This window comes from Cervus elaphus, chromosome 22 (assembly GCF_910594005.1).
Source record: "Cervus elaphus chromosome 22, mCerEla1.1, whole genome shotgun sequence".
Taxonomy (NCBI): Eukaryota; Metazoa; Chordata; class Mammalia; order Artiodactyla; family Cervidae; genus Cervus; species Cervus elaphus.
The window spans coordinates 15,575,437-15,589,045 of NC_057836.1; the positions used below are offsets into that span (position 1 = coordinate 15,575,437).

The following is a 13,609-nucleotide window of genomic DNA, read 5'->3' on the forward strand; positions in this document are numbered from 1 at the left end:
GTCTCCCTCAACGCCTGACTCCCTGCAGTTGTCTCTGGGGCTGAGGCTCCTGTGGGTCTGTGGTCCTCCCTCCAGACCACACCGAGCCCCTCCTCCCACTCGGGAGAGTGGAGATGAACAGACCTGCAGAGTCCAGCCTCCTCGTTGTCATGAATAAAGAGCCCAGCCCTCCTTGCTCACCCACAATCGGTGTCAACCAGCAAGAGAAACGCCCAGGAGTCCACCCGGCGGGAGAGGGGGGCCGAGCGGCCCTCAGTCCACAGCTAGGATCCCCCGGGCTGCTTCCCACCCTGTGGGCAGTAGGACCTGCTCTACCCCACACCCCCTCCCCACTCTGAGCTGCACTAGGTTGGAAATGACAATGGTGACTAGGATAGAACAGGATACGACAGGACAGAATACAATAGAAAAGAAGAGGAGCCCCCTACGTATGAACCTTCAAGTTTCGAACTTTCAAAGATGCAAACGTGCAACTTGTGTTCTAGCAAGGAACCATCAACATCAGGCGTGAGTGAACGGGGCAGCTTGCCCTCCGTCTCCCATTGCTAATGATCCTTCAGCTCCACCATCTCCCCCCTCCTCTCCTTCCTCCAGTCACTAACTCTTCTTGCCTGGTCACTCGATGCCACCCCTGTGTGCCAGCTATTGTGCTGTTATATATACTTTTGCACTATTGTACTTTTGTAAAGTACTATTGTACTTTTCGAGGTACTGCAGTGTCAGATTAAAAATGTTTTCTTTACTTTTGTATTTGTTTTTTCATGTAGTATTTGTATAAAAAGTATTATAAACCTGTTACAGTACAGTACAAAATATAGACAACTGTGTTGGTTGGGTACCTAGGCTAACGTAGGTGGATTTGTGAACAAACTGGACTTATGAACGCACTCTCAGAATAGAACTCATTCATATGTAGGAGACACGTTGCAGAAGAGAACAGAACAGAATAGATATGATGGAACAGAATCACAGGAAGGAAAGGAAACTCCAGGGGTCATTTCCACCATCCCCAGCGGGCTGTCCACCGTACAAGGATGCTGGCAGAGAGGGTGCCAGGGCCAAAATCCAGCCCCGACTCCACTCGCCATGGTTGGTTCCCTGACCAAGCTGTGTCTGCCAGGAGGAAAGAAGCCCTTCTCTCATTCCCTTGTGCTGGAATTGGGGTGATGGGAGCCTGCTCCACACCAAGGCCGGTTGACCAATGAGTTTCTGTCCATCCCTGGAGGCGTCCAGGGAGTTGGGGCAAGTCAGCAGTCACCAGGGTCTCGAGGCCCCGCCTCTCCAGGGACTGGGAAATCACTCCCTTAGAAACCAGCCCCCAGAGCTGTTTCCACTAGCAGCTCTAGCCTGGGGGCCCCCTCCCCACTCCCTGGCTCTCACCTGCACCAGGACATACTGGCACTCCCCCGGGAACAGGTACTTGAGCCCATCAAAGGTGAAGTAGTGAGCCAGGCCCAGGGCGGAGCACCTAGCGTCACACACGTGGTCCGTACAGTTCCACTTCCGGTCTTGACAGACGCTGGGGGCAGAAGACGGTGAGTGAGGGTGAGGCCCTTGGATATGGGGGCAGGTCCAGCATCAGGGCAGCCAGGACACCACCTACCCCCAGGAGGCCTCGGGAAGTGGTGGGGGGCGTTGTGGCTTGAAGCTCGAACCTCACGGGGCTCTGCAGTCATGAACCCACATGTTTTTAGAGCACCAGGCCCAGAAGGACAGGGAAGCCACGCTACCCTCTCATCACAAGGGGGAAACAGGCAAAGAAGAGCCCCAGTTGTCCGAGGCGACCCAAGGACACTGTCACCACCTGCTCCGAACGTGCTGAAGCCCAGTCTCCCGGGACATTACCTGGGAAGGGCCACTGGGTCTCTACAGAACAGACCCCAAGGCCAAAAGGCCCTCTGAGGCTAAGGGAACACACAGGACAGAAGAGCAGGCAAGTTCTGAGTCAGAGAAATGGTGACCAGCCGTGAACTTCTGGGTTTGACTCGCAGCAATGTGTATAAACCCACAGGGACTTGCCCGCTGCCCACACCCCTGACTCCCCAGCTGGTACCAGAACCAACATCAGGAAGCCTGCTCTGGGGGTCAGCAGTGGGGCGCTCAGACCTCCAGCCCCAGACAGTGAGCCCCTTCCCGCCTGGCCCCTTGGCCCATCCCTAAAGCTCTGCATGGCCCCAAAGACAGGCGGGGTGATGAGCAGAGTCAGGGGCTGGGTGAAGGACGGTCCCTTTCCAGGTAGACACCCTTGAAATATGCCTGGGGGAGGGGGACCAGGATAAGGCCACAGAAGGACCCCGACCTGGTGCCCTAGGGCAGTTTGGTCGCACGTGTAGTGATGAATACGGCCCTTATCTTTCCCAGGCCCCACTCCCTGCAGGGAAACACTGCTTTCCAGAGAGCATCCGTCCAGGGCGAGCCCAGGGGATGAAAAAGATTCTCCCATTTGACAGATGGAGAAACAGAGGCAGAGGGAAAAGGAGAGGTACAGTCACGTTCCCACGGGTGGGGGGCGGGCGAGTGACCAAACCCCTCCCCCGCCTGCCCCCAGCGCCCCCGGAACCGCTCCCAGCCTCACCAGCTATTGCAGTCGACCTTCACCCTGTCTCCGGGGGCATACTCTCTGCCCTGGTGGAAGCAGGGGCACCTTTCCAGGGCCACACACCTGTTCTCATGCCGGACCTGAGGGAGAGAATGGAAAGTCTTGGGGCTGCAGTGAGTGAACAGCCTCGGCTAGAGGCAAGCCGGGGAGCCCAGGCCCAGACCAGGGCTGGAGACCCAGCTCTCATCCACACTGGTCCTCCTGGCTCAGCTGGCGACACTCCGACCCCCTCTGCCCTCACACACTGCTGCGGGCAGGAGCCCTGGGACCCAGTGGAGACTCCAGTAACACGTGTCAAAAGCCCCTGACACATGCATCTCCTTAGACCCAGTAATTCTTCCAGGGGATTTCTCCAAAGGTAACAGAGTTATGGGCAAAGATTAATGTGCAATTATTTATCACTCCAAAAAAAGTGGGAGCAATTACGTGTTCAACAATACGAAAATGATTAAGCCCATTGAGGAATCTCCAGGTGATGTTGTCCAATGAAAATATTAAAATCTTAAAAGTTTTGAGAACTACTTATTCTGTTAATTTTTAAAACAAGAGATAAAAAACTATACACATATAGTCTCAATTATGAAAAAAAATATACATATACACTTCAAAAACTGTCTGGAAGGGAATTTAGAAGTTGCCTCTGAGGGGCTAGAATAAGGGAGTTTAATTCTCTTTTTGTGGTTTTAAAATTTTTTTCTGATTGTCCTTCATTGAGCATTTATTATGTTCTATAATTGAAAAAACTGGACAATCGATTTATTGAAATGAAGTAATTAGTTAACAATGTACATAATGTCCTGGAGGTGAGAGCGAAATACTGGCCACAGGCAGGGATGGACCAGCAGAGGCTGGGGGTTTTCAAGTCCCACGAGTCCCCTCCTGAGGGTCTGACACACCTGCCCTCCTCCCCCGCCCCCACCAGCTGAGGAGTTACCACCTGACAAGTATAACTCCTTGAGGAGTACTCCTCAAGGATGCCGCCGAGAGGGCGGGGGAGAACTGAGAAGAGCCACTGGCCCCGGTGGGCTCAGGAAGAGCTGGCAGAGCCCCTCTGACCCCACACGGGGATCTGCTTCCATCCCGGCCCAGGAGGCCGCCCTGGACGCCCGCTCTGCATGACCCTGGGAGAAGGACCCACAGCACTCTGGTTCCAAAGCCACCCAAGGGTGAGAAGCTTCTGGTCTGGGTGCCTCAGCATCCACATGACCCCACTGCTCCACAGACAAGCCTGGGACCCCTGGGCTTGGAGCCCTGGGACAGGGCGGTCTTGGGCTGAGCATAGGGCTTTCATGTCAGGGATCATAGACTGAAATCAGGTGTGTGAATATGTATATATGTGCATGCATGTATGTGTGTTTGTATGCACATGCTTGTATATATGCATGCATTTTGTGCATGTGTGTGTGAGTGCCTGTGTGTATGTGGGTGTGTGCCTGTGTGTATGTGGGTGTGTGTGTGTTGATACATGTGAGTGCCCATGTGTCTATATTTGCGTGTGCCTGTGTGTATATGTGTGTGCCTATGTGTTTGTGTGGGTAGGCACATGTGTGTGTATGGCTGTGTGCCTGTGTATGCCTATATATGTGTGTATGCCTGTGTGTCTCTGTGTGTGCATGCATGTGTGGGGGTGCATGTATGTACATGTGTGAGTGCATGCATGTGTGTTAATATACGTGAGTATACATATGTGTCTATATGTGTGTGTGCCTGTGTGTGCATCTATATTTGTGTGTGCCTGTGTGTGTGTGTGTATATGTGTGCATACCTATGTGTCTGTGTGGGTAGGTGCATGTGTGTGTATGGGTGTGTGCCTGTATATATGTGTGTGCCTGTGTGTATGTGTGCATGTGTGTATATGTGTGTATATATGTGTATTTGCCTCTGTGTGTGTATGTGTGGGTGCCTGTGTGTGTTTATACATGTAAGTGTGTCTATATGCATGTGTACTTCTGTGTGTATGTGTGTATATATATGTGTGTGCCTATGTATATGTGAGGCAAGGTTTCCCATCAGGAGGCTCTCAACTTTAACGCCACCAGCCCAGCTGAATCACCCAGAGTCTTAAAGCATTAAAAAAAAATCCACAGAGATAGAAAGATAAAGACACAATGCAGGAGATGGGCGGGATGTAGACAAGACGGGTGGGTCAGCACTGCAGCCCCCAAGTGAATTTTGTGCAAATCAGTCTCTTGGACATGTTTAAAAAGAACCATCCCTGCTTAGCATCTGCCCCTTTGGGACACGAGAAGGATCATACAATAAAGGTGATGACTGTCCTTCAAGGACTTCAAAAGAGAACAGGCAGAAATAGTAGTCACATTTGTTCATCAACTCATGACATCTTGAGCAAGAAAAGTTTGTGCTGAGAACTTGGTCCTGGGTTTCAATCGGCCACAAGAAAAATTATGAGGTAGAAAAAAATTGGTTTTGTCACTTTTCTCTGAAAAAAACCCCATCTTCACCCCTCCACGCTGACCCATTCTCCAAAATCTTTTTTTTTTTTTTTTTTTTTTTGCCTGCCAACTGTGCTATGTCCTCCCTGCTAATATTTCCAGCTCAATGCATGTTTGCTACCAGGAAAGAATCTGATGAACTAACTCTCACTAAAGTGTGAATGACTTCCTGTGAGGATTTATAAGAGAAGCTTTTTTAAAGTTCTTTTTTGTTAACCATACTAACTTCATACCTATCATAATTTAGTAAACCTGATGAGGTGACAAACCATAGGAAGTATAGGAGATATCTTTGAGACAGGAGGGCTTTCTGGAAGCTTTTAGGATTACATTTCATAGGATTTACAATGCCCTCCTGTGAGGCTCTCTGTGGATGGGCCCCTGAGCCCAAGCTCTAGCTTTCAAGAAGCAGCACCAACCAAGAGGGAAAGGGAGAGAAGAAATAAATCAGGAGATTGGGATTGACATATACACACGACTAAACATAAAATTGATAACTAATAAGAACCTGCTATACAGCACAGAGAACTCTACTCAATACTCTCGAATGAGCTATATGGGAAAAGAATCTAAAAAAGAGTGTAAAAAAAATAAAGATAAAAAAGAGTGCACACATGTATAACTGATTCACTTTGATGTACAGCAAAAGCTAACACCACATTGTAAGTCCAAACACGCCAATAAAAATTAATTTAAAACAAAACCAAATAAAAAACAGTGCCAAAGTCTTTTCAGGCTTCCCAGTGGGCCAGCAAGAAAACTGGGCCTCAAAGCATCAGACAGGTGAACACACTTCCCCTCTGCCAAGAGGTTCCCTGATGCCCGCAGAGCTGGGCACCAGTTTGGAAGATGTGACCACAAGACCTCAGAGCTAAGTGAGCATCTCACAGACAGTGGTACAACACCTGGGGCTGGGAGTCAGGAGACCAGGATTTCCACTATCCAGTTGTGTATCTTGAATGGTTCTGTGTCTTTTCTCTCCTTGGTCTCCTCCAGAGTGGTAGGAGGTGCTGAAAGCTTGTGTCTAGGCTCTGCCTGGAGACTGTGTCCAGCCCTGGCTGAAGGGCGAGAGACGGGCACTGGACTATGCTTTGCTGCCACCTCGTGGTGGAAGCAGGTAATAGTCTAATTTAAACACAGGTGGTCCATTCAAGAATTTTTGAACAAAAAGGCTTGAGAACTTTTCTAGAGCAATCCCCTCATTTTTGTTGATCCTTCACGGGAAAGAAAAAAAACAAAATCTGGGCTCTCACCATGCCCGGGGGGCAGAGGCAGCCGGACACGCAGCCCGTGCTGACGCATTCCAGGTCATAGTTCTGGCAGGTCTTGGTGCATTCGAGCCCTTCGGCCCTCGGGTTGTCAGCAGGGCACACCAGCTTGACCATGGGGGGTCGGCAGGACAGGCTCCTTTTGCCTTGGAGTCAGGAAAACCACAGATCAGCGGAGGGGAGAGTAGGCCTGCCGTCTACCCTGCCCTTCGTCCCCTGCGTGCACTCACTCCACCCCAGAGGCTCAGGCTGTCCGCGCCCTGGGACACAGCACTGCCTGACCTCCAGCCGGGCCCTGGGCAGCAGCCTCATCTACGCATCTGACCTCTGACCTTTGCCCACACGGAAGGCACATCTGTTGAGCTCAGCAACCCCTCCGATGGCCCATGGTCCTCATCCCCTGACTCTGCTGTTGCCCGCAACACTGAATCAGGACACACCGCAGAAACGTCCAGAGCCAGGATTAGTCAGGTGCTAAAAAGGAACCTTTGCCCCAAAACAATCATTCCTAAAATTAGCTTAATCACAAGAACTTTAAAGGGGGCTTTGCTCACATGTCCTCCTCTGCCCGGCCCCCAACCGTCCCAGCCCCTCCATTTAAAGCTGGAACACTCCATCCCTGGACCTTCCTACCTGTCCCCCACTCCCGCTTTGTCACTCTCCACCTGATCGCTGCCTGACATCACCATCTGATGCACCAGATGGGGGCGGGGCGCAATATCTGCCTTGTTCACTGATACATTTCCTGACAATTAGTATCACTGCATGATTGAATAAATGATGGCAGCAGATGATTGATATAGCGCCTGTCTTTCAAAAACCCTGATGTGCTGGATTGCATTTGTATCTTACACATACAGTATTTACTACCTCATATGGGTAAGAAAGTCAGAATTTCCAGCCTCATTTTTATATGGAAGCATCTGTAGGAAACTAAAACCCTAAGAGGTTAAATGATTTTTCCAAAGCACATGAAATTCTAGGAGTTCCCTGACTTTGAAAAAAGATACCCTCCATTGACTAGACAAGAAGACTCTGGGCAAGAGAGATATGAAAGACCTAAGAGGCAGAATGTAGCCCAGAGGGGTGAAGTAGTGGGGGAAATGCTTCAATGAGAGAGAACAGGAGGAAGAAAGAGGCAGAGGGATGCAGTGAACTTGGGGTCCGCTATGGACTGAATGGTTGTGTCCCCCAAAATTCACATGCTGAAATCCTAACCCCCAAAGGTTAGGAGGTTAGAAGGCAAGGGTTGGGGGAGGAGATTGGTTATGAGGGTGGGTGACCAATCATCCCTCATGAAAGGGGTTAGCATCCTAAGGAAACACGCCATGGGGCTCCCTTGCCCCTTCCACCACGCAAGGACACAGTGAGGACCCAGAAGTGGGTTCTCACCTGACCACATGGGCATGCTGCTCTCGAATCTCCACCCTCCAGGACTGTGAGAAGTAAGTGTCTGCTCTTTATAAGCCTCCAGTCTGCAGAATTTTGTTACGCAGCCCAAATAAACTAAGACAAGGTCCTAAGTTCTGATAGCTGGTGAGCCGCCCACGTGTTTTGAATCCATGCCGAGATGCTCCACAACCAGCCAGCCATGCAGAGGGAGGGGGCAGGCTCCCCACCAGGGCCCTCGGAAAACAAACGCAGTCACAGAGCTGGGTCAGAGGGAGGGTCTCAGGCAAAGTGAGACGCAGGAAGAAGAGGTTGAAAATAGCCCATATAAGACAGCGTATTAAAAAGCAGAAACATCACTTCACCAACAAAGGTCCTTCTAGTCAAAGCTATGGTTTTTCCAGTAGTCATGTATGGATGTGAGAGTTCGACCATAAAGAAAGCTGAGCACCAAAGAATTGACGCTTTTGAACTGTGGTGTTGGAGAAGACTCTTGAGAGTCCCTTGGACTGCAAGGAGATCGAACTAGTCAATCCTAAAGGAGATCAGTCCTGAATATTCATTGGAGGGACTGATGCTGAAGCTGAAGCTCCAAAACTTTTGGCCACATGATGCAAAGAGCAGACTCAATGGAAAATACCCTGATGCTGGGAAATATTGAGGGCAGGAAGAAAAGGGGGTGACAGAGGAGGACACGGGTGGATGGCATGACTGACTCAATGGACAAGAACTGGAGCAAACTCCGGGAGATGGTGGAGGACAGAGGAACCTGGTGTGCTGCAATCCATAGGGTAGCCAAGCGCCTAAACGACTTAGCAACCAAAGAACAACTTGCCTAGAGACATCCCACCTCCTCCTCCTAGGGGGTCCTTTCTACACAAGGATGACACTCTGCCTGGAATCCCACAAGGACCCTGCTCCGTAAATGTGAACGTGGTCCCACCAGCCCCAGGTCAGGCTCTTCTCTCTCCTGGGTCTCAACCTTAAACAGCACAGCATCAATTACGACCTTCACACCAAAGCACCAGGTTCAGACTCCTCTCTCAAATCCCTCTGAGAAGCTTTCTAAAGAGGTGTCCTGGTCAGCATGTCCCTTGATAGAGAGGCCATCGGAGGAGGGCGGTGTTGACCACAATCAAAGTGGCCAGCACACCCACAGCTGCTCCCTGGGTTAAGGTTCCCGTGGGCAGAAGCAAGATCTCGCTGGTCCATCCTACAGGCAATTCAGTCTTTCCTCATCACAAAATTAAACTCCTCCTGCCTCGATACTTGGGATGTCCCCATGCAAAGGCCTGGAGGTCACCCACCCAAACACACGCCTGAATGCAGCCAGCCCCCTCGCCCGCCCCGTCTGGGCAGAGGGAGTGGGGAGCTCGTGGCGAGCAGTACTCACTGCGGCGGGATGGGGGGCTGCCAAGGACTGCTTCAGGCAGCAGGCGCCCCGGGGCTCCGCTCGTGGAGCAGTGCATGAAGCCGTCTTCGCAGTAGCTGCAGAAACGAAGGTCACGGCCTCACTTGGAAGGACTCCCCGCCTCCCACAAGGCGCTCTGTCCCCTCCAGCCCGGCTCCCAGCCCGGCATTCATCTGAAACGCAGCTGCTCACCCCACCACAGAACAGGAGGGCCGCCGGGACCTTCTGATCACCAAAATCAACGGTCCTTTCTCCACGTACCACGGAGAGTTCAGGAGTCCCTGGGTTCCAGCCAGTTGCTGGGTGGCTTGGGAAAGCGAGCATATCTCTAAGCCTCAAATTCCTACTGAAAAAGCCAGGCCTGCCTGCCTAACAGTGTTGTTGCAAGGTCCCAGAGAGAAACGCCTTGAATATTACAGCCCAGTCATTCAGTCGTGTCTGACCCTTTGTGACCGCAGAGACTGTAGCTTGCCAGGCTCCTCTGTCCCTGGAATTCTCCAGGCAAGAATACAGGAGTGGGTTGCCATTTCCTCCTCCAGGGGATCTTCCCAACCCAGGGATCGAACCCTGGTCTCCTACACTGCAGGCAGATTCTTTACCATCTGAGCCACCAGGGAAGCCCAGAGAGTGAGTAAAGGATTGACTAAAAAAGGGCACGGAAGAATTTTGCAGAGTGATGAAAACATTCTGTTTCTTGAGTGTGACAGTAGTTACATGATGTACACATTTGTAAAAACCTATAGCTCTGTATACCAAAAAGGAGAAATTTTATTGTGTGTGAATTATATCTCAATAAAAAAAACTTTTAAAAAATTTTTTTAAAACTCAGAACAGCAAAGAGCTCATAATCAGGGAAGCCGAGACTAGATGCATTAGGGCTCCTGATACTATTCTCCCTACTCCAGTGTCTGAAATTTTCCATCACCAGGACATTTCAGCTGGTTTCCCTTGTAGACGGTCAGCCTCTTTGAGGCCCACTCTGTGTCCGGTTCATCTTTAGGTCACCATCTCTAGCCTAGGACCCAGGACAGAACCAGTGCCAAGGAGGTATTTATAAATGTTCTGTTACAAATTTCTTCTCCGACTGTGACTGCCCTGCTGACACTGACCATGCCCGAGGGCCTGGGTGAAGAACAGCAGGAAGTAGGGGTGATCTGAAGGGTTTTTTTGGTTGTTTTTTGTTTTTTTTCAAGAAAAGCATGAAGCAAGTGGAGACACTGATGTGCTCTGGAGGCGATGCTACTACGGTCTATGTTCTGGCTCAGCTGCTTTGGCCTGAAAACACTGACGGGAGGCTGAAGGCGAGGCTGGCAGGGAGCACTCTCATCTCCCATTCTAGAAAAGGGAAACTGACTAACGCGGGGAGTGGGGCTCCACGTGTGACAGCTGGCTTACTGCTCACGACTGACTCCCACCGCCAGCCTGAAGCTCACGTGCCGGGCACAGGAAGGCAGACAGAAGGCCTGGGTGATATCCCAGCTTAGCTCCCGACTCGCTGTGCAATGCTGGGCCTCAGTGTACCCATCCACAAAATGGAGCACTCGGAGGACCATTTCCCAGCCCCGCCATTCCCGGAGTCCCCGGTCCCGCTGCTCGACTCACCACATGGTGTGATGGTCCGAGAAGACGTCTTCGGGTTGGAAGATCTCACCGTCGTAGTAACAGGGGCACTGGGCCCTGGGCACGCAGGACCCCGTCTCGTCCAGGAAGAGCCCCGGCGGGCAGAAGCAGCCCTCCAGACAGACCTCGGCGCATTCCTCGTCCGGGTGGGAGAGTGAGCGGCAGGTGAGGTTGCAGGGCGTCCCACACTGTTGGTACACCTGGCCGTGTGGGCAGCTCAGTGCTGGGGGAGAGGGTGGGGCAAGGACAGACTCAGTGGAAACGTTAAGATGAGCAGGACTGTGTTCTAGGACCAGCAGTCCCACCCGCTGCCTCCAAGACCCCCAATTGTATCTGTATGGCCACCGCCTTCTCTTCCCACCAGGAGCAAAAGTGTGTTTTTATGCTCACAGTTGTCTGTTCTTTTTTTCTCTTTTTTAGCTGCATTCAGGATCTTAGTTCCCTGATCAGAGATGGAACCCTCTTCAGTGGAAGTGCACAGTCTTAACCACGGGACCGCCAGGAACCCCACGAATGACTGTGGGGAAGTCATGTACGGAAGTACATGCTTTCGCCTCTGCCTAACTAGGGGGACCACGCTTTGGTCATCTCTGAATTCTCAGAGCCTGGGACAGAGTAGAAATCCCAGTAGATTTTAGGGCTGTAAATATCAACCCTGAATACTCATTGGAAGGACTGATGCTAAAGCTCCAATACTTTGGTCACCTGATGTGAAGAGCCGGCTCATTGGAAAAGACCCTGATGATGGGAAAGATTGAGGGCAGGAGGAGAAGGGGACGACAGAGGATGAGATGGTTGGATGGCATCACTGACGCGATGGACATGAGTTTGAGCAAACTCCAGGAGATGGTGAAGGACAGGGAAGCCTGGCGTGCTGCAATCCGTGGGGTCACAAAGAGCTGGACATGACTGAGTGACTGAACAACAAATAATGAAAAAAGACCTGGCAGGGACGGGCGAGGGCATCTCTCCCTTGATGATAAAGACAATGACAGCTCCCTTAACTGAGCACCTACTGGATACCCTGCTCTTCACGGAGATTTTATGACTTTGGTGCCTCTCAATGAGTGAGAACTCACAATCCCACCACCAGAGGTAAGAAACCTGAAACTTAAGCTTAGTGACCCATCAGGGACCTGCCTTCCAGGAAGAGGCCGAGGCAAGATTTTTTTTTTGGTTTTAATTTATTTGGCTGCACTGGGTCTTAGTTATAGCATATGGGATCTAGTTCCCAGACCAGGGATCGAATCCAGGCCCCCTGCATTGGGAGCGCTGAGTCTTAGCCACTGGACCACCAGGGAAGTCCTTGAGGCAGAATTTGAACCCAGCTCTCTGTGACACCCCCAAAGTTCATGCTCTTAACCATTATGCTCTAAAAGAAAACAGCCCCCTAGGAGCCAGGCTTTGGGGACGTGCCAGTCACAAACAGCTGGGGCGCTCAAAGTGGGCAGCACCCACCTCCCCACAGCCGTTGCCCTTCCTGGCCTCTCCCACATAGAAACATAAAACTGCTATGAGAGTGGGCACTGAATACCAAGTTCCCGGGTTCAAGTCCCAGCCGTGCCTCTAGTCAGCAGTGTCCTCGCTGGAATATAAAACAACATCCATCTGGGTGGCTGTGACGGTTGAGGGAGTTTTGAGTCATGCCTGGCAGGTGGCGACTGTCTGCTGCTTTCCTGCCTTCCTGATAAAGGGAAAATGCAGCCCGAGCTCTGCAGGCTCCAGACCTAAGAGGACCCGGCACTCGAGGGTCCCAGCCAGGATTCAGCCCACTGTCTGAGCTCACGGTCCTCTCACAAGCTCCCGGATGATGGAATTCTGGTGGCGGGGGAGGGAGGTTGGTGTTGAGGGGCACTTGGCTCTTTCAAGATGCTTTCCTGCTGCTGATCAGCTATCATCCAAGAAATAAGAAGCTTACCCTGAGGACACCCCTCCCAGGATCATAGAACCCGTCGCTGCCTGCTAGAAGCCAGTTCTCCAGCAGAAACCTGCTGGCTGTGTCCCAGGGAAGCTCCAAAGGGAAAGCCTGGTCGTGAACCTCAGAAATGCCTAAGCTGGGGTGCCCCCCCACCAACAACTGCCCCGGGTGGGCCTGCTGTTTGAGGGAAGCTGGGAGGGGAGGGCTTTAACCATGTGAGACACAGACCTTTTTCCAAACCAGCAGAGACATTGGGTCATCGGATGAATATTTAGAGCAAACGTGGATTAAGATGGGACATGCGTACGTGATTCGCTCAGTTGTGCCCGACTCTTTGCAACTCCATGGACTACAGCCCGCCAGGCTCCTCTATCCATGGGATTTCCCAGTCAAGAATACTGGAGTGGGTTGCCATTTCCTTCTCCAAGGGGATCTTCCCAATCCAGGAATCAAACCTGCATCTCTTGTGTCTCCTGCATTGGCAGGTGGATTTTTTTACCGCTGTTACCACCTGGGAAGCCCTAAGATGGGACAGGTTGGGTTCTAAAGATGGGCATCCCAATCCACTGAACCTATGACTCTAAGGGCACATTTCACCCAATCAGAAGGAGCTAGGCTGAGAAGGCTTTTTCCTCTGAGAAGCCGGCTCAGCTGTATTAAATGTCTCCTTCTTCCCCAGAAGTAACATCATCTGTTTAACACGTATTGACCGTGTGTCCGCAGCAAGGGGCGTGGGAGGGGCTGTGCTAGGCTGGGAGATGCAGAAACGGTAAGACTTGGTCCCTGACTGCCAGGAGCCTGGGGTCTTGTCTTCCCAAAGGAAACACAACCAATTTCCAAGGGGGAAAAAAATGATTTTGCTTCTCAGGACTCTCACCTTGTAAAGTAGCTACACATTCGGGTCTTGCTGCAAGAGAGTCCCCAGTGGGTGTGGCCTCTTCTTGGGGACAG

At 51.4% G+C, this 13,609-nt stretch overlaps 1 protein-coding gene across 1 annotated transcript in view; it reads right to left on the bottom strand.

The window, feature by feature from the left end:
- VWF (von Willebrand factor) overlaps window positions 1-13,609 on the bottom strand; it is a 128,913-nt gene that overhangs the window by 58,654 nt on the left and 56,650 nt on the right. Inside the window, exons 16-20 of the mRNA XM_043880888.1 lie at window positions 10,723-10,963; window positions 9,103-9,197; window positions 6,306-6,466; window positions 2,576-2,679; window positions 1,381-1,519 (exon numbers count right to left, since the gene is read on the bottom strand). Of these exons, the coding sequence (XP_043736823.1) occupies window positions 1,381-1,519; window positions 2,576-2,679; window positions 6,306-6,466; window positions 9,103-9,197; window positions 10,723-10,963 (740 nt within the window). The remainder of the gene's footprint in view (window positions 1-1,380; window positions 1,520-2,575; window positions 2,680-6,305; window positions 6,467-9,102; window positions 9,198-10,722; window positions 10,964-13,609) is intronic.